We start from the raw sequence: 27780 nt of genomic DNA on the forward strand, positions 1-27780 counted from the left end.
TTTTCTGTAATAAACAACTTTAATGTGGTGTGAAGATGTTATTTATGTGTAGAATAACACGTCTCATCAATGCATTTTTTATTACAGAGCAATGTCTGTTCAGAAGCAAAAAAAGTCATATGTTTTGATGTGTTATTGAAAATATGTCCAGTACATGGAAAATCAGTCATTTAATAGAAAGGTTAATAAGTAAAATTCTAAAGGTTTTTACAGTGAATGGTAGGAATATTTGGCACTGCAATGTTTTTTTACAGTCATTATCTGTAAATTCACAGAAAATGTGATCAAATCTGTAAAAACTAAAGAAGGTCTATTCAAAATAAATAGAAAGACTGATTTTTACAGTGTAGATGGTAAAAAAAAATACTTTTCTGGACAGAACAATTAGATGAAACTAAGATGATCATAGAAACTTGAAATATATCCTAGAATGTTGTGCATCTGCAGAAGTCAATAGCAGTCATATTGCTTCCATTTCGCGAGTTTTAGTGGTTTGCAAGCTACCAGCTGTGGTTCATCTTATATTTTATCTCTACATATCTGTTTCTCCTATTGTTAGAAAAATCAAGACGTCAGTGCAATAATGCAATTAAACCCGGATAATTATGGCCTATATTTGGACTCTTGATCCTCACATAAGCAATTCAGCTAAATATTCTCTTTTCACAAATCCAAACAAAGTGGGCATTGCAGGGATAATCAGCCCAGTTCTGTGAAGGATCAGATGTTTGGCCAGTGACAACACAGTCCTCATCTCCTGCTCTACTGTTGGGTTCTCCGCTTCCCCAGAACCTGAAAGAGAGAATCAGAGAATTCACTGTGTTTATCAATGCAGTGAGGAGTCACCCTGCATTTCCACCTCTTTTCATCCAAAAAATTGGGCACTCAATACCTGTGGGTGTTTCTGAACTTAAGCAGAACTTGAGTTGGTTGGCTTGGTTTCACTGGCACCAAGTAAAAAATCTGACCAATTATCAGATTTCAAACCCCAATGCTTGCCTAAAAAGCCAAAAATGGACCAGGCCCTTCCTACTTGATGGCAATGGTGAAATCTAGAACTGTACCACAAGCCCTTCGAGCTTCGAGTACAGCTCGGCTTGACCTGCCACTCGCCATCCTTCAATGCGAAGATAACTGGCTGTTCGTACAACAGAGCCTCTCACTGTCTTCAAACGCAGACTGAAGACACATCTCTTTACCCAGCACTTAAAATGAGCACTGAGTTAAGTATTGATTGTAATGTAATGTACTGCACTTATGTATTGTACTTTATTGTATTCTTTTGTATTGCACTGCTCTGTGTTCAACTCTGTTCCTTCTCTCTGGGTATCAACAGGGACTTTTTGTTTCTAGCAGTATCGGAGCTCAGGACTGGCTTTCTCTAACCTATTGGTAACTAGCAAAGATACTTTCTCTAAACAGACAAAGCACTTCTTGTAAGGGTCTCTGCATAAGAGCGTCTGCTAAATGCTGTAAATGTAAATGTACTTTACCAGCTACAGAGCACACAGACCCACCCAGTACTAACCATCAAACTCATTCAACTGACTGGATCATCTTTCAGGTGGTAAGAACTTTCATTAAACTGGGTTATTTAGTCATCTGCTTCGGAACTAGTACACCAACCATTTTAGTCTTTTAATCTCTAACCAGCTCCACTCAGCCTGCAGCAGTTTTAGTTGATTTGGTTTCAGGCTTTTTAGATGTTTTCATGGTTGATTTATTAATTATTATTATTATTCATGACATTTATTTGATATTTTTTTTAATTGTACTTTATTATTATTATTATTAATATTATTATTATTTCAGTATTGTTCCCTATTTTTTCTTATTCTACTCAGATGCATTATTTATTTATTTTTCACTAATTTCCTTAATAGTTAATATTAGATTGCTTTGATTTGTTGATCATATTTGTTTTCCTATGAATTTATATTGGTCTAATGTACTGTTTTTTAATAAGAACTTTGGCCTTTCTTTATTTTCTTTGCTATAATTTTAATGTCATAAATCCATGTTTACTCTTACATCCCTTTGTTGTTGTTGTTTTTCATGTACAATGCTTGGCTCCACTGTAAATGAGGCTCACTTTCAACGTACTGAAAGGTTAAACTTCGCTCAGCTTTGTCGTGTGGCCGACTCTGAAGTTATTCAGAAGCCTCATGTCGCTGCCAGCGTGGATGCAGAGTATGACTCCGTAACTTCACCATGACCAGAGTTTAGTTCAGTGATCTCCTACCTAGTGGTCAGCGCTGAGCCGTCCACCCATTTCCAGACCCTCTCTGTGTCTTGGTCAGACAGACCAATCCAAGTTTTCTGACCTCTTCTCAACATTTCAGTGAAGTCCTGTTGAATTGTAATAACTGGTTACACATGTGAAGCACATGAGAGTTTGAACTATTTCTAACCCTTCTTAAACTCCAGTTTCCATTTAGAGTCAAACAAAGAGTAAAAACTCTCTCACCTGTTCTCCTCTGCTGTTTATGATCAGCAGGTCTGCTCCTCTTGCTCTGCAGTCCTTTCTGCTCTCACTCCAGCTCTTCTTCTCAGTAGAGATGTAGTAGACACTGGAGCTGAAGTAGATCCAGCCTCGCAGGTCGGCTTCATTTATACATAAAGCCTAACGTATAGGGTAACATTAGTCAGACTAAATGGGGGCTTTCTATTCAAATACAGGAATATAGTGAGTTCTGTGAAAAGATGTAGAATAACTCTGGGGATATATTTGTCGGGGAAAAAAAAAAAAAAAGTTTTGAAAGAGTTGGGCTGGTTGTAAAGTTTAACAGTCAATTCTTTAGTGCTGCACAGACCACCTACTAACTTTGCGCTCATGAGGAGTGTGGTTTTACAGGCACAGTGAAGAAGTGGCACCTCATACATGATATCTGATTTTGAATGTTGAAATAATGTTATTTTCCATATACTACTGTCTAGCATTGTGTCAGTCATTAAAGGAATATACCCTTAAATGTATCTCCAAAATAGTAACTTTACAGGAGAAGGAAAAAAACCTCATTTACTTTTCATGAAAGTCAAGGGAACCAGTCATTTTCCCCAAGTCATTTTGGGCTGTTTCCTTTAGTTCATTCATCATGATATTTACATACGATGTAAAGAACAAAAGGTTGTTTTGAATTATGTGAAAAACTTCTGACAACAGAGATATACATGAGGAACTGAAACTGCATCATAATTTTTCCATGTTGCATAATACTTTTTCCATCAGCGAACTGTGTGCTATCATATAATATCATCATGCCTCAGTTAGCTGGTTATAGATTGAGTTTTTATTCTTGGTGTATGAGTGGCTGCTATAATGAGTATAATCATTTATTTTGGGAAAATAAACCCACTCTGTTCCTTCAGCAATGCACTTATAGTATTTGTAACTTCCCTAGATGTGTAAAACATGCAGGCCGACGCTGGTATGATGTAAACAGCACAACTACAACTGATAAAATTGTCAGTAGTTTTTAAATTCTGCAGATTAAATGAAATGGCACTAGTCTACACCTAACATCACAGCTAAATACATTCCCGGCATCTAAACATATTTCCTGCAAATGATGTTTACGCCTAGTCCACATTGTTTTACTGAAGATTTACAATTTACTGAATTTGTAAGATAGAAATAGCAGTCATTTTCAAAAGTGGCATTCAAGCCTCCAATAAGTAAAGTCAGTGGGCAAACCTCAAGGCCTTCTAGGTCTAAAGATTTTAGTGAAATAATTAAAAACAAAAAACATCTGTCATTTTTAGTCGATTTTCCTTAGTATTTAGGAAGATACAGCCAAATGGCCAATGGATACGATGCCAGTTGCTGAACTGAATGCCTAACTCAAAATTAACCAATAACATAATTAATAGCTGATAGTGGAATCAACCAGCTCTCTGACAGTTCCTCGACACGACGACTATGAGTATCAGTGGTAGATGAACCGATGTGTCTCAGTCAGTTGTTAGAAAACAATGGTAGGAGCACTGTGCCAGTGCTCTTTACTGAAGGAGACACTGTAAAACTGCAATATTCCGTATATAATGTCTGTTCCCACTCAACAGAAAACATGGAATGTCTTTTACAAGCTTCAAATGCCCATATTTAATCTGGAATGGCCAAAAAATGTTCATGTGAATCAACATTATCTTACTGCTAGCTGACTTTTAGAGTCTCATAAATCAAATCAAACTTATTCTGACAGTATATTTACACAGGCGTGTGAGTGAAATATATGTACAGTACTGTGCGAAAGTTTTAGGCATCTAAGCAAATTTTTGAACAATTGACCTCAGCAGTGGGTTTATCACAATATACACTAGAATAAAGTCATATTAATAATTCAAATAAACACAAAAACAATAAAAAGTAACAAGAATTTCTTGGGTCCATATTTTTCCTTGATATATATATATATATATATATCTATAAATCATTCATCATTAATATTCTATACATTTTGTCTATTCAAATATTAACACTTTTCTCAGCAAATAAACACAAACTACACAAATAAATAGATTTTGAAAATGTACCTTGGGTGCCTAAGACTTTCACACAGTACTGTGAATATATATATATATATATATATATATATATATATATATATATATATATATATTACACACATTACACTCTACCAGGGGTGCTAGTTGACATTAGCATTATCGTTGAGGTTTTATTCTTCTGGTTTTTAATCATTTATATCCCAAACTAAAGGCCCAGTTCTATTGGTCTTGGTTCACCAGTGGACACATCTGCCTTTGTCGCAGTATTTTTCTAGATTATAAAGGTGAATTACAAAATAATGATACATCCCTAAAGTCTATTTATTGTAAGATCTCCTATGCATCTTTTTTTCTTGAATTCTTTGGCAAGCCAAACTTGGGTGTCTACATTTCTGTATACTATTGTGTTATTCATGTCACCAAGTACAATTTTCCCAGCTGTTTTAGCTACAGATGGCATATCGGTATCGATCGGTATAGGTGTTGTGTTGATATTAGTTGAAAATGGTGAATCAGAGAGTAGAGAGAAAATAAACAATAATAATAACAAACCCATCACAAAATGGCACACACAGTCACCCTGTGATGTAATGTTGTTAGCTGTGTGTTTCTTCCTGTGGGGTTGTAGTGTGTTCGTTGAGTGAGTAATTTGTACTAGTAGTTTTAGATGAAGAAATTATGGACATTATGTATTATTTGATACTCAAAGTTTCAGTATTGGGATTAAAAAAGTGATGTTATGTTGAGGTCTGCACAGGACCCTTTTTTTCCAGTCCCACACCTGCAAGATTTCATCCCACTCCCACAGAAAACCTAAGTAGTTTATCCCCCTCCTGTCTGAAACCTAAATATTTTGTCCCGCTCCCGCCCACAGTCGTGCACATATGTTTACCATCTGCATTGGTCACAACTGAACATGACTGCCACGTTTCAGACTTGCCTTTATTCAAATGTATTGTCATGTATTCACTTTTGTTAACTGCACTTTCTACAGCTGTGGCCTTCTGAGTGGCTAAGGGCCATTTCTGTAGCCTGTAAGAAAGCAATTTATGCAGTTGTTCAGTGATTGGCTGCTTAGAATTCATTTAGAACTTCTAATTAGAATGAGATTATTCATTTTTGTTATTTTGCTGTTAGATATTATATATCTATGCCAACTACTAAATGATTATCATTTTTTTGGTTATTAATTCATCACAAAGTCCTGCTCCTATCTGCACCAAGCTGGTAAACTGCCTGTTCACAAACCTGACACTGAAATATATGTTTCATACCATCTTTGGGTTCAACAATGCTTTCCTATTTATCACTGCTTATTGTTGTTAATTTTACATATCAGACTGGCATATTAAAAATATTAGTGCAGTTTGACCTCAGACCCCTTAATTAAGGCTTATTATCTTGTACTATATGCTCATGTAACTTTATGCTCAGATTTAAATGAGTCTACTTGCCCAAATAGGAAAGTTTCTGCTGAAGACCATCCTTCTCTACAGTCAGGCTTTTGTAACTTGCCTCTATCTGGTCTCTCTCTAGAGTCAGGTTGGTGTAACTGGTCTGTAAGTTATCCCACTCTGTAGTCAGCTTGTTCAGCTTGATCCACATCACTGTGGTGGCAGCCAGCAGGAGAACACACAGCAGCCCCAGACACACTGCAGCCCACCTGCAGCTTCTGCTCCCAGCTGTGTCATATCCTGGAACAAGACAGCATCACACTGTGTGGATGATTGTTCACATAGTACACCTTCAGAGAATTTCTACATTTGCAGGAGAGAGAAACTGAAAGAGAGAGGGGATGTGCACCTGAGCTCTGAGATTCCCGTCTGTTTCCTGTTCTTTGGGTCCCAGCATGTCCTTTCACATGCATGTTTTCATAGACATTCTTGCCGTCATCTGACTCAGATTTTCTGTCTGCAGTGTATCCTGAATTTTCATACATATCCTCACTCATCTCCACTCTGCTCTCTGCAGCGATCCAGGTCAGCTCCAAATGTGAGTGGAACTCTGTATATATTGTTTCATACATTAACTACAGAGAGGAAGTTGAACAAGGAACCACAGAGGGACGTGTTCTGTGGAGCTTCTGCGGGGAAACCCTGACAATTTTTCATTCTAATTGACACATCGCATGGATATGGCATCATTTCTCTTTTTTCACTATTCAAAAGTATAGGGTTAACTTTCTTGTCCCTCCTGTACTTCTTCCTCTTGAAAAGCCTACTCCGATCAGGCATGACATCATGACCACCTCCTTGTTTCTACGCTCAGTGTCCATTTTATCAGCTCCACTTACTGTATAGCTGCACTTTGTAGTTCTACAGTTACAGACTGTAGTCCATCTGTTTCTCTGATACTTTGTTAGTCCCCTTTTACCCTGTTCTTCAGTGGTCAGGACCCCCATGGACCCTTATATGGCAGGTACAATTCTGGTGGTGGATCATTCTCAGTGCTGCAGTAACACTGATGTGGTGGTGATGTGTTAGTGTGTGTTGAGCTGGTCTGAGTGGATCAGACACAGCAGTGCTGCTGGACTGAGAATAGCCCACCAACCACAAATATCCAGCCAACAGCGTCCTGTGGGTAGAGCCCTGTGACCACTGGTGAAGGACTAGAGTACGAGCCACAAAAACTGTGCAGCAGCAGATGAGCCGTCATCTCTGACTTTACATCTAAAAGGTGGACCGACAAGGTAGGAGGTGTCTAATAGAGTGGACAGTGAGTGGACACAACGTTTAAAAACTCCAGCAGCACTGCTGTGTCTGATCCACTTGTACCAGCACAACACACACTAACACAACACCACCATGTCGGTGTTCCTGCAGTGCTGAGAAGGATCATTGTCATGCACGTGTAAACCACATTACTTTTGCCTGCAACAGCCAGCACTACCACAGCCAATTAAAGGGGGCCTGGGGCCACTTCTTATTTCTCCTATTACATTGAAAACATGACAAGAGCGAATCCTCAATGAATAATGGTAAATAAAACTAGAAACATATTTCCTTTTGTGCAAAATCTTCCCGTAATAAAAAAAATTGTGAGATGCATTCCATTGAAAAAAGTTTAAGAAAACTTATCAGTATTTTTTTGCTTTTATTACATCAAAAAGGTTTTGGTCAGTAGGACACTAGCATTACTGCGAATGCTGATTGGTTAGTGAAATGATCAGCTCATGCTGAGCTGCTTCAAGATTATACAAGGTTAAAGTGCTCCAATATTCAGGTGTATTACGCCCATGAAGATAGAATTGAACATTCGAAATTAACCACAGTCCATTTGGAGTGGATAAACAAAATATTCACAATATATATATATATATATACATATATATTCTTTGATTTTAGTGCAGGACACACTGTTTAGTGCAATAAATTAGCAATATATCGTTCCACTAATAAAGGCTTTTCAAACTGCTACAATCCTTGTAATTTTTCCACTGATCTAACATCAGGTTTTCTTTGACCAGGTTTTCTGAGTTGAAAGCAACATCTAGTGGTCCTTAGGGCTATACTGAGGAGGAGCCAGTGATCTTTAGTTGGCTGGTGATGGCACTTTGTCATCAAAAGCAGTAAAAAATTAGACTTCATAAAGATAACAATAATAAAAAATTATAGGTTTCAAACAGTAAACAATATTACACTTGATCTATGGTGCACAATGCAGCTTCATCTACTTTTCACTCATCTACTCCGAGCTACTGGTTTGAAAACAGAGGAACACTCCACTTGATTTCTGGCCTAAAACAACCCTTGAAGGGGAAAAGGTTGAGAACTCCTGACCTAACCCATCACTCTTAAAAATCATGCTCTTAAGATGAAACGGCTGTTCAAACTGCTGTTTACCCACAAGTTTGGTTCCTGACTCCTGCTTGCACAGCCACTGTATATGTGTCTGAAATTCCATCAGTAGCACAGATCATTTCATTTACTGAAGAAGTGATTAGCTGAAGAAGGTCTTAGATTGTAACTGTAAATACTGGTCAGCACTCTCTCACTCTCTCCTTAAGAATACTATTAGCCCACTGTCAAGTTTTACTTAAGAAGGGATGTTTACAGAAACAGAAAACACAGTATTACTGCTGAATTGCATATCAGTCATTTGGGACGGGGATAACAGGCAATAATAATGAAGATTGTTTAGGTCACATACTCTTTTGTGGTGCGTCTCGCTCTTATGAGAACAGACTGGTCTGTGATAGCAGGGTGTGAACTGGGGGAGGCGCTGCTGCTCTTCTAATCCACCTCTGCCTCTGCGGTGCTACCACAAATTTTCAAACACAACAACAGAAGACGGCAATCCTGCTGTCTAGCATTGAGGAAAAGTGTAATGCCAACTCAGCCAATCATTTCAGACCTCATAGGTTGTAGGCCAATGATATCAGACCTCAGGGAGAGCTCTGGTTGGCAACCATTGAAGTTCTGACAGGATTTTACCTGAACACATACTAGAAAGATTAGGCCTTACTCAAAATATGCCACATACAATCTGAATCAGTGAAGACGTTTAAGTTCATGTGAGCTAAAGCAACATGAACAGGCCATAAAGCATGAGCATTTGCTACAACGCAGACAGTGAGCATACGTTGGTCCGATGGCTTGATAAGGCCGGCACTCCGCTGACTGTTTGCCACTTCATGTCCACCATCGGACCACCCAGATTACTGTCCTGAATACAAGCTCTAACTAGTTTTTAATCTCCTCAAACAGATTTGAAATGCACAGAGCCTCTTATTTTAGAAAATAAACTCAAGACAAATATTACAAAAAACTGAGAGAGGAAAAATCATGAGGCCTAATATAAAACGATTTTATAGAAAATGCTAGATTGCAATCATTTGAAAATGAGGAATAAGTGGAGCTTCATCTAATACTCTGCTTAAACACCTGGGCTGCCCACAAAACACTGAGCAAAAAACACCAGCGCACTGCCAGCTTTGCCAGGAAGCCAACAGTGGCCCAACATCCTCCTGCTGTCAGGGAAGATCCAAATATTTGAAGACTTTTAAGAAATGAAATGATGAGTTGTAAATCTGTAAATCTGAATTTAACAAAACTAACATTACTAAACACTGAAAGCACAGAGACTGAGAGCTGAAGAAACAGGACTGATAAAGGTTAGTGAGCAAGAAGAAAGTGGGTGTTTAAAACTTTCAGATAAAATGAATACTGAATTAGTAGAAATGCAATTTCCTTAATATATCCTCATTTGTGAAACTTACATAAAAAATAATTGAGAATACATATTTTTTATGTCGTCAAATGCCACTACGACCAGGAGATCTTGACTATTAAACATGTAAGGGCAACTACAGAACAGAATCCCACTATTTCCATGCAAAATCACTCAATTATCAAATTCTTTGATCAATTTTCTGCCTATTGCTACTTTATATGTTCACCCATTTTGGGGCCATTAAAAACATCCTTCCGGGGAAGCATGGCCCCCCACACCCCTTAGTCAAGGTTTAGTTAGTTCCCTTTCCATCAATCTATAGAGACGTCCATGAGTGTCAACATATTATATCTGCAGGGACACCAAAGAGAGTAAAAACAGAAATGGTGTGGCTTGTATAAGCTGGCTCTCACCTCAGCTTCCTGTTCTGAGATCAGGGCGTAGATTGCAGAATACCACAGAGACAGAGTCACTCTGAAAGCTCAGCACTGTGGTGACTGGTTATGGTTACACTAACTTGACTATATAGAGAACAGTTCCAAACCAGTTACACCAACCTGACTATAGAAAGAGATCAGTTACAGACCAGTTGCACCAACCTGACTATAAAGACCAGTTACACTAACCTGACTATAAAGACCACTTACACCAACCTGACTGTACAGAGAGACCAAACGAACTAGAGAGACCAGTTACAACCAACCTGAGTATAGAGACACCAGCTACACCTCAGTTGAACCAATTTGAGTATAGAAAGAGACCGGTTACAAACCAGTTACACCAAGTTGACTCTAGACAGAGATCAGTTACAGACCAGTTGCACCAACCTGACTATAAAGACCAATTACACCAACCTGACTATAGAGAGAGACCATTTACAGACCACTTACACCAACCTGACTGTGCAGAGAGACCAAACAAACTAGAGAGACCAGTTACAACCAACCTGAGCATAGAGACACCAGCTACACCTCAGTTGAACCAATTTGAGTATAGAAAGAGACCGGTTACAAACCAGTTACACCAAGTTGACTCTAGACAGAGATCAGTTACAGACCAGTTACACCAACCTGACTATAAAGACCAATTACACCAACCTGACTATAGAGAGAGACCATTTACAGACCACTTACACTAACCTGACTATACAGAGGCTGATAGGCCAGCACTACTGGCTGTTCAGCAGCCTGATGTTCCCAGGGGAAGAAACTGTCTCAGAACCGGCTGGTTCTGGACTTTATGCTTCTGCACCTCTTCCCACTTGGCAGCTGCGAGAACAGGCAACGGCTTGGGTGGGTGGAGTCCTTCAGAATCCTCCTGGTCTTCCTCAGTCAGCGGCTAGTGTATAAGTCCAAAAGGTTTGGGAGCTGGACCCTGGTGATGTGCTGGGCTGTGCACACCACCCTCTGTAAAGCTTTACGCTCAATGGCAGTACAGTTTCCATACCAGGTGATGATGGAGCCTGTTAGAACGCTCTCCACAGTACATGTGTAGAATGTTCTGAGGATGCAGGGGTTCATGCCAAACCTCTTCAGCCGCCTGAGGTGCACTGTTGCTCCTTCTTTAAGAACCGTGTGGTGTGTTCGGTCCATGTCAGTTCCTCGGAAATGTGAACACCGAGGAACTTGAAGCTGCTGACCCTCTCTACCACGGCTCTGTTGATGCTGATGGGGGTGTGCGCTCTCTCTTGCTTCCTGAAGTCCACTATGAGCTCCTTCGTCTTGTTGACACCGAGAGAGAGGATGTTCTCCTGGCACCACACTCCTCTCCGTAGACCTCCTCATTGTTATTGGGGATCAGGCCAACAATTGTGGTGTCACCTGCAAATTTGATGATGACGTTGGAGCTGTGTCTGGCTGAGCAGTCGTGGGTATACAGGGAGTACAAGAGAGAGCTGAGCACACAGCCCTGAGGAACTCCGGTGTTAAGGGTCAGTGAGGAGGAGGTGAAGCTGCCCATCTTTACCACCTGGCGTCGGCCCGTCAGGAAGTTCAGGATCCAGCTGCACAGAGAACTGTTCAGACCCAGATTCCGAAGCTCAATGCCGAGCCTTGAGGGCGCGACGGTGTTGAACGCTGAGCTGTAGTCCACAAACAGCACTCGTATACGTCTTCTTCCTGCCCAGGTGGGAGAGGGCAGTGTGTAGAGTCAGGACTATTGCGTCATCAGTGGATCTGGTCTGTCTGTAAGCAAACTGCAGTGGGTCCAGAGTGGCAGGTAGTGAGGAGCAAATGATGTATCTGACCAGCTTCTTAAAGCACTTGCTTATGATGGAGGTAAGAGCAACCTGACCAGTTTGAAGCACGTGGGAGCAACTAAGAGCGAGAGAGAGAGAGAGGGGGAGAGAGAGAAAGGGGGGAGGGGGGAGAGAGAGAGAGAGAGAGAGAGAGAGAGAGAGAGAGAGAGAGAGAGAGAGAGAGAGAGAGGAAGAAGTTAAAGATGTCTGTAAACACTCCTGCCAGCTGATGTGCACAGGCTTTGAGAGCGCATGCAGGGATCCGTCAGGTCCGGCTTGAAGGCTCTGCACACGTCATCCACGGAGACGGAGGGGTTGTTGACTCGGCGGGGTGGGGGCGGAGGCGGGGGCGGGACTCTTTACGCTGGCGCGGTGTGATTTGCCTCAAAACAGGCGTAGAAAGAATTCAGCTCGTCTGGAAGCGCAGCGCTGATGTTTTTCACAGAACGAGTTTCCCTCTTAAGGGCCGTTATTGTGTTCAGCCCCTCCCACAGGCTTCTCGTGTTGCTGGTGTTGATCTGTGACTCCACTTTAGCCCTGAACTCGCGTTTAGCTGCGTCTATGGTCTTACGGTGGGCATAGCTGGCTTTTTATACTCATCCGTGTTTCCTGATTTAAAAGCAGCGGTACGCGCGTTCAGCGCAGCACGGACCTCACCGTTGAGCCATGGATTCTGATTGGGGTAAACATGACCTGTTTTTGTGGGCACAACATTCTCTATACACTTCCTAATGAACCCGCTAACCGAGGCTACATGTTCGTCAAAGTTATTGATTGTGTGACGCGTCGCGGAACATCTCCCAGTCTGCGTCATCAAAACAGTCCCGAAGCGCTGAATCCGATTGGTCCGACCAGCGGGGGCTTTTCTGGTGGTGGGCAGGAGCAGAATGGAGAGATGGTCCGATTTGCCAAACGGATTTAGGGGGAGGGCTTTGTACGCCTCACGGAAAGGAGAGTAGCAGTGGTCCAGCGTGTGTGATCTTCGGGTGCTGCATGAGAACAGTACACCAACCTGACTAAAGAAAGAAACAGGTTACAGACCAGTTACACCAACCTGACTAAAGAAAGAAACAGGTTACAGACCAGTTACACCAACCTGACTAAAGAAAGAAACAGGTTACAGACCAGTTACACCAACCTGACTAAAGAAAGAAACAGGTTACAGACCAGTTACACCAACCTGACTAAAGAAAGAAACAGATTACAGACCAGTTACACCAACCTGACTAAACAAAGAAACAGTTTACAGACCAGTTACACCAACCTGAGTCTAGAGAGAGACCAGTTGCTGACCAGTTGCACCAACCTGAACAAAGAAACAAACAGCTTACAGACCAGTTACACCAACCTGACTAAAGAAAGAAACAGGTTACAGACCAGTTACACCAACCTGACTAAAGAAAGAAACAGGTTACAGACCAGTTACACCAACCTGACTAAAGAAAGAAACAGGTTACAGACCAGTTACACCAACCTGACTAAAGAAAGAAACAGATTACAGACCAGTTACACCAACCTGACTAAACAAAGAAACAGTTTACAGACCAGTTACACCAACCTGAGTCTAGAGAGAGACCAGTTGCTGACCAGTTGCACCAACCTGAACAAAGAAACAAACAGCTTACAGACCAGTTACACCAACCTGACTAAAGAAAGAAACAGGTTGCAGACCAGTTACACCAACCTGACTAAAGAAAGAAACAGGTTGCAGACCAGTTACACCAACCTGACTAAAGAAAGAAAAAGATTAAAGACCAGTTACACCAACCTGACTAAAGAAAGAAACAGATTACAGACCAGTTACACCAACCTGACTAAAGAAAGAAACAGGTTACAGACCAGTTACACTAACCTGACTATAGAGAGAGACCAGTTACTGACCAGTTGCACCAACCGGACTAAAGAAAGAAACAGGTTACAGACAAGTTACACCAACCTTACTACAGAGAGAGACCAGTTACAGACCAGTTACACCAACCTGAATAATGAAAGAAACAGGTTACAGACCAGTTACACCAACCTGAGTCTAGAGAGAGACCAGTTACTTACCAGTTTCACCAACCTGATTAAAGAAATAAACAGGTTACCGACCAGTTACACCAACCTGACTAAAGAAAGAAACAGGTTACAGACCAGTTACACTAACCTGACTATAGAGAGAGACCAGTTACTGACCAGTTGCACCAACCTGACCAAAGATAGAAACAGGTTACAGACCAGTTACACCAACCTGACTAAAGAAAGAAACAGCTTACACACCAGTTACACCAACCTGACTAAAGAAAGAAACAGGTTTAAGACCAGTTACACCAACCTGAGTCTAGAGAGAGACCGGTTACTGACCAGTTGCACCAAAGTAACTAAAGATAGAAACATGTTACAGACCAGTTCCACCAACCTGACTAAAGAAAGAAACAGGTTATAGACCTGTTACACCAACCTGACTAAAGAAAGAAACAGGTTACAGACCAGTTACACCAACCTGACTAAAGAAAGAAAGAGGTTACAGACCAGTTACACCAACCGGACTAAAGAAAGAAACAGGTTACAGACCAGTTACACCAACCTTACTACAGAGAGAGACCAGTTACTGACCAGTTACACAAACCTGACTAAAGAAAGAAACAGGTTACAGACCAGTTACACCAACCTGACTTTAGAGAGAGACCAGTTACTAACCAGTTGCACCAACCTGACTAAAGAAAGAAACAGGTTACAGAGCAGTTACACCAACCTGACTAAAGAAAGAAACAGGTTACAGACCAGTTACACCAATCTGACTAAATAAAGAAACAGGTTACAGACCAGTTACACCAACCTGACTAAAGAAAGAGACAGGTTACAGACCAGTTACACCAATCTGACTATAGAGAGAGACCAGTTACTGACCAGTTGCACCAACCTGACTAAAGAAAGAAACAGGTTACAGACCAGATACACCAACCTGACTAAATAAAGAAACAGGTTACAGACAAGTTACACCAAGCTGACTAAAGAAAGAAACAGGTTACAGACCAGTTACACCAACTGGACTAAAGAAAGAAACAGGTTACAGACAAGTTACACCAACCTTACTACAGAGAGAGACCAGTTACTGACCAGTTACACAAACCTGACTAAAGAAAGAAAAAGGTTACAGACCAGTTACACCAACCTGACTATAGAGAGAGACCAGTTACTAACCAGTTGCACCAACCTGACTAAAGAAAGAAACAGGTTACAGACCAGTTTCACCAACCTGACTAAACAAATAAACAGGTTACAGACCAATTACACCAACCTGAGTCTAGAGAGAGACCAGTTACTGACCAGTTTCACCAACCTGATTAAAGAAATAAACAGGTTACAGACCAGTTACACCAACCTGACTAAAGAAAGAAACAGGTTACAGACCAGTTACACCAACCGGACTAACGAAAGAAACAGGTTACAGACAAGTTACATCAACCTTACTACAGAGAGAGACCAGTTACTGACCAGTTACACAAACCTGACTAAAGAAATAAAGAGGTTACAGATCAGTTACACCAACCTGAATAATGAAAGAAACAGGTTACAGACCAGTTTCACCAACCTGACTATAGAGAGAGACCAGATACTAACCAGCTGCATTAACCTGACTAAAGAAAGAAACAGGTTAGAGACCAGTTACACCAACCTGACTAAAGAAATAAACAGGTTACAGAGCAGTTACATCAACCTGAGTCTAGAGAGAGACCACTTACTGACCAGTTTTACCAACATGACTAAAAAAAGAAAGAGGTTACAGACCAGTTACACCAACCTGACTAAAGAGAGAGACCAGTTACTGACCAGTTGCACCAACCTGACTAAAGAAAGAAACAGGTTACAGACCAGTTACACCAACCTGACTATAGAGAGAGACCAGTTACTAACCAGTTGCACCAACCTGACTAAATAAAGAAACAGGTTACAGACAAGTTGCACCAACCGGACTAAAGAAAGAAACAGGTTACAGACAAGTTACACCAACCTTACTACAGAGAGAGACCAGTTGCTGACCAGTTACACAAACCTGACTAAAGAAAGAAACAGGTTACAGACCAGTTACACCAACCTGAATAATGAAAGAAACAGGTTACAGACCAGTTTCACCAACCTGACTATAGAGAGAGACCAGATACTAACCAGCTGCACCAACCTGACTAAAGAAAGAAACAGGTTACAGACCAGTTACACCAATCTGTCTAAAGAAAGAAACAGGTTACAGACCAGTTACACCAACCTGACTAAAGAAAGAAACAGGTTACAGACCAGTTTCACCAACCTGACTAAAGAAATAAACAGGTTACAGACCAGTTACACCAACCTGACTAAAGAAAGAAACAGGTTACAGACCAGTTACACCAACCGGACTAACGAAAGAAACAGGTTACAGACAAGTTACACCAATCTGTCTAAAGAAAGAAACAGGTTACAGACCAGTTACACCAACCTGACTAAAGAAAGAAACAGGTTACAGACCAGTTTCACCAACCTGACTAAAGAAATAAACAGGTTACAGACCAGTTACACCAACCTGACTAAAGAAAGAAACATGTTACAGACCAGTTACACCAACCGGACTAACGAAAGAAACAGGTTACAGACAAGTTACACCAACCTTACTACAGAGAGAGACCAGTTACTGACCAGTTACACAAACCTGACTAAAGAAAGAAACAGGTTTAAGACCAGTTACACCAACCTGAGTCTAGAGAGAGACCAGTTACTGACCAGTTGCACCAAAGTAACTAAAGAAAGAAACAGGTTACAGAACAGTTCCACCAACCTGACTAAAGAAAGAAACAGGTTACAGATAAGTTACACCAACCTGACTATAGAGAGAGACCAGTTTCTGACCAGTTGCACCAACCTGACTAAAGAAAGAAACAGGTTACAGACCAGTTACACCAACCTGACTATAGAGAGAGACCAGTTACTAACCAGTTGCACCAACCGGACTAAAGAAAGAAACAGGTTACAGACCAGTTACACCAACCTGAGTAATGAAAGAAACAGGTTACAGACCAGTTTCGCCAACCTGACTAAACAAATAAACAGGTTACAGACCAGTTACACCAACCTGAGTCTAGAGAGAGACCAGTTACTGACCAGTTTCACCAACCTGATTAAAGAAATAAACAGGTTACAGACCAGTTACACCAACCTGACTAAAGAAAGAAACAGGTTACAGACGAGTTTCACCAACCTGACTAAAGAAATAAACAGGTTACAGAGCAGTTACATCAACCTGAGTCTAGAGAGAGACCAGTTACTGACCAGTTTTACCAACATGACTAAAAAAAGAAAGAGGTTACAGACCAGTTACACCAACCTGACTAAAGAAAGAAACAGGTTACAGACCAGTTACACTAACCTGACTATAGAGAGAGACCAGTTACTGACCAGTTGCACCAACCTGACTAAAGAAAGAGACAGGTTACAGACCAGTTACACCAACCTGACTATAGAGAGAGACCAGTTACTAACCATTTGCACCAACCAGACTAAAGAAAGAAACAGGTTACAGACCAGTTACACCAACCTGACTAAATAAAGAAACAGGTTACAGACAAGTTACACCAACCGGACTAAAGAAAGAAACAGGTTACAGACAAGTTACACCAACCTTACTACAGAGAGAGACCAGTTGCTGACCAGTTACACAAACCTGACTAAAGAAAGAAACAGGTTACAGACCAGTTACACCAACCTGAATAATGAAAGAAACAGGTTACAGACCAGTTTCACCAACCTGACTATAGAGAGAGACCAGATACTAACCAGCTGCACCAACCTGACTAAAGAAAGAAACAGGTTACAGACCAGTTACACCAATCTGTCTAAAGAAAGAAACAGGTTACAGACCAGTTACACCAACCTGACTAAAGAAAGAAACAGGTTACAGACCAGTTTCACCAACCTGACTAAAGAAATAAACAGGTTACAGACCAGTTACACCAACCTGACTAAAGAAAGAAACAGGTTACAGACCAGTTACACCAACCGGACTAACGAAAGAAACAGGTTACAGACAAGTTACACCAACCTTACTACAGAGAGAGACCAGTTACTGACCAGTTACACAATCCTGACTAAAGAAAGAAACAGGTTTAAGACCAGTTACACCAACCTGAGTCTAGAGAGAGACCAGTTACTGACCAGTTGCACCAAAGTAACTAAAGAAAGAAACAGGTTACAGACCAGTTCCACCAACCTGACTAAAGAAAGAAACAGGTTACAGATAAGTTACACCAACCTGATTATAGAGAGAGACAAGTTATTGACCAGTTGCACCAACGTGACTAAAGACAGAAACAGGTTACAGACCAGTTACACCAATCTGACTATAGAGAGAGACCAGTGACTGACCAGTTGCACCAACCTGACTAAAGAAATAAACAGGTTACAGAGCAGTTACATCAACCTGAGTCTAGAGAGAGACCAGTTACTGACCAGTTTTACCAACATGACTAAAAAAAGAAAGAGGTTACAGACCAGTTACACCAACCTGACTAAAGAAAGAAACAGGTTACAGACCAGTTACACTAACCTGACTATAGAGAGAGACCAGTTTCTGACCAGTTGCACCAACCTGACTAAAGAAAGAAACAGGTTACAGACCAGTTACACCAACCTGACTATAGAGAGAGACCAGTTACTAACCAGTTGCACCAACCAGACTAAAGAAAGAAAGAGGTTACAGACCAGTTACACCAACCTGACTAAATAAAGAAACAGGTTACAGACAAGTTACACCAACCGGACTAAAGAAAGAAACAGGTTACAGACAAGTTACACCAACCTTACTACAGAGAGAGACCAGTTGCTGACCAGTTACACAAACCTGACTAAAGAAAGAAACAGGTTACAGACCAGTTACACCAACCTGAATAATGAAAGAAACAGGTTACAGACCAGTTACACCAACCTGAGTCTAGAGAGAGACCAGTCACTGACCAGTTTCACCAACCTGATTAAAGAAATAAACAGGTAACAGACCAGTTACACCAACCTGACTAAAGAAAGAAACAGGTTACAGACCAGTTACACCAACCGGACTAACGAAAGAAACAGGTTACAGACAAGTTACACCAACCTTACTACAGAGAGAGACCAGTTACTGACCAGTTACACAAACCTGACTAAAGAAAGAAACAGGTTTAAGACCAGTTACACCAACCTGAGTCTAGAGAGAGACCAGTTACTGACCAGTTGCACCAAAGTAACTAAAGAAAGAAACAGGTTACAGATCAGTTCCACCAACCTGACTAAAGAAAGATACAGGTTACAGATAAGTTACACCAACCTGATTATAGAGAGAGACCAGTTACTGACCAGTTGCACCAACCTGACCAAAGAAAGAAACAGGTTACTAACCAGTTACACCAACCTGAGTCTAGAGAGAGACCAGTGACTGACCAGTTGCACCAACATGACTAAACAAAGAAACAGGTTACAGACCTGTTACACCAACCTGACTAAAGAAAGAAATAGGTTACAGACCAGTTACACTAACCTGACTATAGAGAGACACCAGTTACTGACAGTTACACTAACCTGACTATTGAGAGACCAGTTATAGGCACAGAAAGAGGAAGTCAAAACAAAGGTGTGAGAATCTTGGTGAGAGAATATTTGTAATTTTAAACAAAGAAGTTGAATAGCTAAATGTAACATTCTGGGTTTACAGGAGAAAATGCACTGTATAAATTGCAACACATCATATTGCAGAGCTTCCACACATGTCACAAACAACAGAGAATCTGTACATTGAGGAATTTGTCTTCCCTTAGCAAACCAGGTGTGGACCTGCCTCAACTCTAACATTTACTATATCTCTACTCAGAGGAAGAACTGGAGTGAGAGGAGCAGACCTGCTGACCATAAACAGATGAGAGAGAGAAACCAGGAAACTGCTTGGGGCCTTGTTTGGAAAGAAAGGCTGGGCCTTAAAAACTCGCTTAAAAATCAATAAACATTTAGAAATGACAACTGTTTCTACAACAAGACAGTGATCCAAAACATACCTCAAACACCATGAACTACTTCCAAAAAACCAAGCTGATGCTTTTGGAATGGCCCTAAGCTGAACATCATTGAGAATCTTTGTGTAGATCCTAATCATGTTGTACATAAAAGAAAATCCCAAAAATATGACAAATGAAATTGGGTTTCTGAAAGGAGTACTGGATAAAAAAAAAACAAAAAAAAAACAATACAAGTATACAGAGTACACAGAGGGGGTCTAAAGATCGGTGGAACTGACCACTGGGTAAGAGATCACTGAGCTGAACTCTTGTGATGAGGCAGTTACTGACTCTCACTGCTCTATTAGAAACACCAGTGCATGCTCTTCTCTTTCAGGTTCTGGCACCATGGAGGCTCTGCAGGAGAATGGACTACAACATTTATATATATATATATGTATACATACAAAAATGTAAGGTAAAAGACATCAGTCACCACAGCCAAATTTGTAAATCGGACATGCTCATCAAATCTCGACAAGCTGCTCTTTGATGTAAGTCTGTTTTACTCTAAACCTGATGTTCTGAGTAAGAGATAAATGAAAGATAAAGAAATCTTTACCTTCAGAAATGTTTTAAGATTCAATTTTGCGCATTTCGGTTTCCTGTGAGACAGTCATGTGGTCATCATGACTGGAGTTTGACATACGGATTTAATTAGAGGTCACACTTCTAGGATCCCTCTTCTGCCTCTGTCGACTCCACTCACTACAACTCCCATCTTCTGGACACTGGCATCACAAACTCAGACCATTACCTAGATCCACATGACCAGATTACTGAACTGTTTTCATCTGATGTTCATTGCAAACATGCTATATAAGAACACACACACACACACAAGCACACACACACACACACACACACACACACACACACACACACACACACACACACACACACACACACACACACACACTTTCAAAGCTGCTTATCCTTCTGGGTCATGAGGGGAGCTTGAGCCTATGCTAGCAGTAATATAAGAACACATAGAACACAATTACGTTACATTTTTCTGCCAATTTTAGTGTGCAGTGTCATTTGCTAAGTTTCAAAATCAGTATTGGCATTGAAAAAAAGAGTTTTTAAACTTTTGTACAGGTCACGTTTTATGTTTTACTTTTTCCAATATGTTAAATTCAGTAAATAAACAGTAATTGTGCATTAAAGTGTGGAGAAGTGTGTTCTCTGCGGAGGATCTCTGCTTATTTTCGCTGAGAAAATCAACACAACTTCCATTTGGCCAGGGTGCCAAAACTTTTGCATACACTTATAGGATGGTGAATAAAGGCATTCAGATAAAACTTCAGAAAGTCCAGTTACATCAGAATTCTTAGTCACTAAGGTCTGGATAATTAAACTAACATGAGGGAATGATAATAGCTCCCTCTAAAGCCTTGTCTACTCGTTTTGTGATGTTTTACAATCAACTGGCAGACAAGGGATGGTGTTGGTCTTTTCCCTGCAAACAGGCTGAGGGCTAGGGTTAGCCATCAGATGACCCTATATTGGCCCACTGCGAGTCAGCCCACAGTGGGCCCTAAAGAGATTCTGTTTGGGCAGTGCACTACTGGGCTAGCCCACAGATAACTTGAGAGGCCCACTGTGGGTCAGCCCACACTGGCTGCACATCATAAAACAGTTCCTTTATGGCTTCTGGTCACTGGAGTGTCCAGAACAGCTTTGTTGGCATAGATTTCTTCATAAGAGCTCTTGCTGTTGTTTGGATCAGTTGATCTCTTTGCTGCATTTGCATTCAGATCCTCATTCATCTCCAGTTCTGTTCTCTTTCTTAAATGCACTCTGGCCATAATGCTTAACAAATAGCTTTGAGCTGAATTGTTTCTTCTGTAACTGCAGATGTGCAGCATCTACCACAGTCTCTCCAGCTCTCGAAGTGACTCTATGTGTGTGATATTATTATCTTTGTACTTGGTAAGAGGACAGGAAGTTGAGGCGGAAGGCAGCTCAAACTAATCTTGACACACTTTCAGAAGTTTGACTCTCTCTCTCTCTCTCTCTCTCTCTCTCTCTCTCTCTCTGTAACTGCTCTGTTCCAAAATGTTGAACATAGTGTAACATCTATTGCTTCAACTGTTGTACATGTCATCTTTTTTTTTGGGGTGGGGGGGGGGGGGGGGGGGGGGGGGGGGGTGTTAGGGTCTTCTAGGTCCAAGCAGCATCTGCACAAAACTCCAGTTCTCTCCTTCTATTATTCTGCCCTCATACTACCACCACAGGAAGGCCTGGACTCACAAACCATGTTTCTGAGTGAAGAATGTAAAAAGACAGCAAGGAGAGACATTGTTCAATCAGCATCACCTGGAAAACTGAAGTAAATAACAATCAGAACTGCACATACTCTCGTCTGTTTTAGAGTGCCATACAGAAGAGTCTGTGTGGTGTGTCGGAAAGTCTTGTGGTTTCTGTATGTGCAGATCACGTGGTTGCAATGTGAATTCAGCAAAGCACACACTCCCACACTATATGTCTTAAAGGGATATTCCACCAATTTGTATTATTTGCAAAATTCAGTTATGGAGATGTAAACAGTCATTCAGAGGGGTTTTTATGTGAAATGGTGCACTGCAGAGACACTGACTCAGTATGTAGTAAATAGTAGTATGTATACCAAAAGTATGTACTGGTGGCGTGAGTGTCATTAGGTTTAAACTATCACATGACTGCACGTTTCAGTCAAGCAGCCTGTTGTAAATAAAGCCGTCTTGAACAAAACTATTTTATTAAGTTATCTCTAAAATGTAATAATGACAATAATAATGCAGTCTTATGATGGTTTTCATAACCGCTCCCCAGGGATGTGTGTTCAACCCTCTCCTGTACTCCCTGTATACAGATGCCTGTGTAGCCAAACACACCACCATCCTGGGCCTCATCACTGATGGAGATGAAACAGAGACGAGGTCAGCACGCTGTCAGAGTGGTGCCATGAAAATAATCTCTGTCTCAACATCAGCAAAACAAAGGAGATGATCGTGGACTACAGGAAGCTGCAGAGGGGTGGTCACTCTCCCCTGTTCATCAGTGGAGCTGAAGTGGAGAGAGTCAGCAGTGTGAAGTTCCTCTGCGTACACCTCACTGATGACCTCAGCTGGTCACTCCACACCAACACTACTGTGAGATCTGTCCGTCAGTGCCTCTGTTTTGACATGTCACATCATTCAGATCACATCATACAGACCGTGCTGTGCCCTGTGCGGCTTTAGGACTCTCAGATCATGTCATGGTTCACCTGATGCCTGCGTACAGACAGAGACTAAAGCTCTCTAAACCTGTCGTGAGGACATATAAAAAGTGGACCAGTGAAGCTGTGGAGGAGCTACGCACGTGTTTGGACACCACAGACTGGGGCATGTTCAAGGCTTCTACAGACAGCTTAGATGAATACACAGAGACCGTGACGTCATATATACATTTCTGTGAAGACAGCATCATCCCATCACGCTCCAGAATCACTTTCAATAATGATAAACCCTGGTTCACACCAAAACTTTCAGAGAGGGAGACAGAGTCAGCTACAGAGGTGCAAAGTATGAATTTAGCAGGGAGGTGTTAAAGGCTAAATCCAAGTACAATGCTTGTCTGAAGCAGCGGTTCTATGCTAACAACTCTGCCACTGTATGGAGGGGGCTGAAAGAGATCACCAACTATAGACCCAGAGCACCTCATTGTTCAGAAGATTTCAAACTGGCTAACGACATTAACGTTTCGAAGTCATGGACTCGACACCGCCCATCCTCCACCCCCCCACACCACAATACACTCAACAACTTTGGATTGCCCATCTGCCCCCTCTGCCCTCTCAGTCCAGGAGGAGGATGTGAACAGGCTGTTTAAGAGGCTAAATCCACACAAGGCTTCGGGCCCTGACTCCGTGTCTTCTGGCACCTTGAGACACTGTGCTGATGAGCTGGCCCTAGTCTTCACGGGAATCTTCAACTCTTCCCTGGAGTCAAGCCATGTCCCAGCCTGTTTCAAGTCCTCCATCATCGTCCCTGTCCCCGAGAAACCATGCGAACAGGACTTAATGACTACAGGCCTGTGGCCCTGACATCCGTAGTCATGAAGACCTTTGAACGTCTGGTTTTATCCCACCTCAAGTCCATCACCAACCCCCTTCTGGACCCCCTGCATTTTGCCTACAGAGTCAACAGGTCCGTAGATGATGCCATAAACCTGGCCCTCCACTTCATCCTGCAGCATCTGGACTCCCCAAGAACCTACGCTAGGATCCTGTTTGTGGACTTCAGCTCTGCATTCAATACTATCCTTCCCACTCTGCTCCAGGACAAGCTCTCTCTGCTCCATGTGCCCGACTCCACCTGCAGGTGGATCACAGACTTCCTCACGGACCGCAGTCAGCGAGTACGGCTGGGGAAGATTGTCTCGGACACGCGGACTTTAAGCACAGGATCTCCTCAGGGCTGTGCACTTTCCCCTCTGCTCTTCTCCCTGTACACCAACTGCTGCACCTCCATCCATGACTCTGTCAAACTGATTAAGTTTGCGGACGACACCACCCTCATTGGACTCATTTCAGATGGTGATGAGTCTGCCTACAGGAAGGAGGTGGACCGGCTGGTGACCTGGTGCAGCAACAGCAACTTAGTGCTCAATGCCCAGAAGACAGTGGAGATGACTGTGACTTGACTTCAGGAAAGCCACAAGCCCCCTGCCCCCCCTTATCCTTACCGACACCCCCATCACCACTGTGGACTGTTACCAGTTCCTTGGTACCACCATCACCCAGGACCTCAAGTGGGAGCTGAACATCAGCTCCCTCATCAAGAAGGCCCAGCAGAGGATGTACTTTCTGCGGCAGCTGAGGAAAGCCAAACTGCCGGCCCAGCTGATGGTACAGTTCTACACGGCCATCATCGAGTCCATCCTCAGCTCCTCCATCACAGTGTGGTATACTGGGGCCACTGCCAGGGACAGACAAAGGCTGCAGTGCATTGTGCGCTCCGCTGAGAAGGTGATAGGCTGCAGCCTCCCATCCCTCCAAGACCCGTACGTCTCCAGGACTGTGGGGAGAGCGGATCAGATTATAGCAGACCCTTCTCACCCCGCACGCGGACTATTTGATCCACTATTTGGACTATTTTGACCAGAACCTCCCGCCACAGGAACAGTTTCTTCCCCTCTGCCATTGGACTCAAGAACAATATATAATCACGTTACTTACCTCTTTATAACCCTGCCTTGGTCACTTTACTTGAATTGCACTACTCCACCTGCACTGTTGTATATAGTACTGTTGTACATGCCTTTTGTATTTTTATTTTTATTCATTCTATCTATATTTTATATTTGCTTAGAGTATTTATTTATGTGGACTTAATTTTGCATGCCTATTACTACTTGTTTTTTATGTTGCACCTTCATGCCGAAGCAAATTCCTAGTCTGTGAATCCTGTTCATTGACAATGGCAATAAAACTTCTTCTGATCTTCTGATCTGAAACACTGACAGTACAATGGGTCATACTGAAAAGCTCAGTGACTTTAAATGTGACACAACGTCTGAAGACTAAAAATCACCTGTCTTTTGTTGCGTCACTCACTACAGAGTTGCAAAGTGCCTCTTGAGGCAACACAAGAACTGTGCATTGGGATCTTCTTGAAATGTGTCCACACCACAGCACACAAGCTCGAAGGTCACAATGCCAAGGGTTGGCTGGAGTGTAAAGCATGCCACCCCTGGACACTGGAGCAGTGTCTTATCTCAATTCTCTTTTTATCTAAAACAATCTCTCGCCAATAGAGAAGCTACATGCGGCAGAGACACTTCCAGTCTGCAGTGAGTAAATCTGCTTCATGTTTATGATTCTATTAGGTTAAAGTGCTGCCGTGAACCAGTGTATTATAGTCATGCTTATGGAAATGGACATTCAGAATGAACCTCTTCATTACCAGAACACGGAAAAAGTGGACAAGACCTCTCACTCGTGTGGAGAGAGAGAACATGGAGGTAAGTGCTCACATACTGACCCACACACAGAGAGCCATATCAGAAGAGAATGGACACTTTCATTCACCTCACTAGTCTGTTAAAGGTGTATTTGTGTGTGTTTCTTGTTTAGGGGTGTTCAGGCTGGCTGTACTGTGCCTCGGTGTGATGTGTGTCCTTCAGGCAGCTCTCAATATTGCCCTGAGACTGTACTGTAAGTACAGTTCAGAGTCAAAAGTCATAGGACACTTAATGTTATTAAGTATAAGTTCATTTAATTTTCAGGCTCAGGAAAAACACAAAGCAAACAAACATCAATAATTAAATATTAACTTTTTCAGCAGTTATTGTGTCCATTCTTCGCCCCTAGTACAGTTTCTATTCTTTTCAAGGAGCTTCCAGAAAGTTAGAAAGTTCAGTGTTAGAAGTTGGTTGCAATTCGGCTTCAATTATTCATATTTTAGGTTTTGGGGTCTACTACTTTACTACTACTACATACCTTTTTAAGAGAGAGGTGGATCCAGGAGGGGCGATCAGCTATATTTACCACAGTAGGGGTTGTCAGCAGCACTTGGAATGGTCCCTCCCACCGTGGATCTGCCCAGGACTTTTTTTTATGACCTTTATGAAGACCCAGTCCCCAGGTGTCAGTTCTACCTCTGGTTTCAGATCTCCTTCGCCCTGTGTGGGAGGATTAACAATGGAGTCATATAGCCTGCTAAATTCGCTTCTTCACTTCACTTGAGAGCATTTGGAACTGGGGAATAACATATGGTCTCCCATACATCATTTCAAAGGGAGTCAGGCCACTCTTCCCCTGGCATTATGTGCATATTTAATGTCAATAGCAGAAGGCAGTAAACCCAAATTTTTCCGGTTTCTATCATTGTTTTCCGCAATTTAGCTTTTATAATACCGTTGTGCCTTTCTGCCAACCCTGCTGATCAGCGCAGTGGTGTTTTAGCTCCATGTTTAGCACTTTTCCTATGTGTGTGATGAGACTGTTTACAAAATGTGTGCCATTATCACTATATATTCTCTGAGGTATCCCATGTCTGGGAATTATTTCTTTTACTAATGCCTTCGCTACCGTTAGCGCATCTAGGTTAGCACAAGGAAATATTTCAACATATTTAGTGATGTCATCTATAATTACCAAACAGTTTCTTTCCTGCACACTTATTTAATTCTATAAAATCCATACATACGTGTTGGAAAGTCCATTGTGGATTCGGGAACTTGCCTCTTTTGGGTCTAAGATTCCCCTGTGGGTTGTTTTTCATGCATATTTCACATGTTAGACAAACATTTTTCGAGTAGTTGGTAAACCCCATAAGCTGTGAATTTCTGATTGATGATATGCACCATCCCTCCTGTCGAGATATGGCAAGGGCCATGGCTCAAAAGAGCAGCATATTTAAATAATTTTTTTTGAAGGATGGGCTCACCATCAGGTCAGCAGAAAATATTAGAAGAGGTTTTGCACCGTGTTTGAGCCAGACCTTTCTTTCAGTGTCAGGAGAAGTGCGCTGCACCTGTCAGCTAGAATGTACTCTTCTAAGTGTGTGTGTGTGTGTCAGCGCTGAGGGACAGGATGTGAGCTGTGCTAAAAGCAGCTCGCTCTGCTTCCTCATCAGCCTAGCGGTTTCCTATAGAAATGCTTACTACTGGAGCCGTTGACAAACATGGTTTGTATCTGGGTTGTCAAAGGGCTGATCTTTAAGATCAGCACGAGGGAGTACATTTTCAGCTATGATGTCTAAACAGCTGTGGGGAAGCCCCTCAGAAGCATTAGGCATGAGTGTCGAAGGGTTAAGCCCAGTACAGCGCTCTATAGTTAAATTGGGTTGTGAAAGCAACATG

General features: G+C 41.9%; 2 protein-coding genes across 3 annotated transcripts; one reads left to right on the forward strand and one right to left on the reverse strand.

Annotated features, from left to right (window-relative positions):
- On the reverse strand, positions 1-27203 carry LOC108415346 (hepatic lectin-like). 2 transcript variants are annotated; one of them, XM_037532908.1, is made up of 8 exons: positions 27126-27203; positions 26417-26598; positions 10818-12930; positions 6310-6510; positions 6022-6200; positions 2468-2623; positions 2243-2349; positions 1-792 (listed from the first exon to the last, which is right to left on the reverse strand). In XM_037532908.1, exons 4-8 carry the CDS (start codon positions 6455-6457, stop codon positions 645-647), a joined length of 738 nt encoding a protein of 245 aa, XP_037388805.1. In that variant the 5' UTR covers positions 6458-6510; positions 10818-12930; positions 26417-26598; positions 27126-27203; the 3' UTR covers positions 1-644. The 2 variants fall into 2 exon arrangements, with proteins under 2 accessions (XP_037388805.1, XP_017543853.1); XM_017688364.2 differs by lacking the exons at positions 10818-12930; positions 26417-26598; positions 27126-27203 and having other exon boundaries at positions 6310-6815.
- LOC119261971 (myosin heavy chain, clone 203-like) lies at positions 13017-18728 on the forward strand (the record flags this gene model as incomplete). The annotated part of the gene is given in 4 exon segments (XM_037532564.1): positions 13017-13073; positions 13728-14133; positions 17389-18070; positions 18323-18728. Coding segments are annotated over 4 exon segments (1473 nt in total), but the record flags the coding sequence as incomplete, so codon positions are not given.
- Positions 27204-27780: the final 577 nt, after the last annotated feature.

Source organism: Pygocentrus nattereri, chromosome 22 (assembly GCF_015220715.1).
Source record: "Pygocentrus nattereri isolate fPygNat1 chromosome 22, fPygNat1.pri, whole genome shotgun sequence".
Taxonomy (NCBI): domain Eukaryota; kingdom Metazoa; phylum Chordata; class Actinopteri; order Characiformes; family Serrasalmidae; genus Pygocentrus; species Pygocentrus nattereri.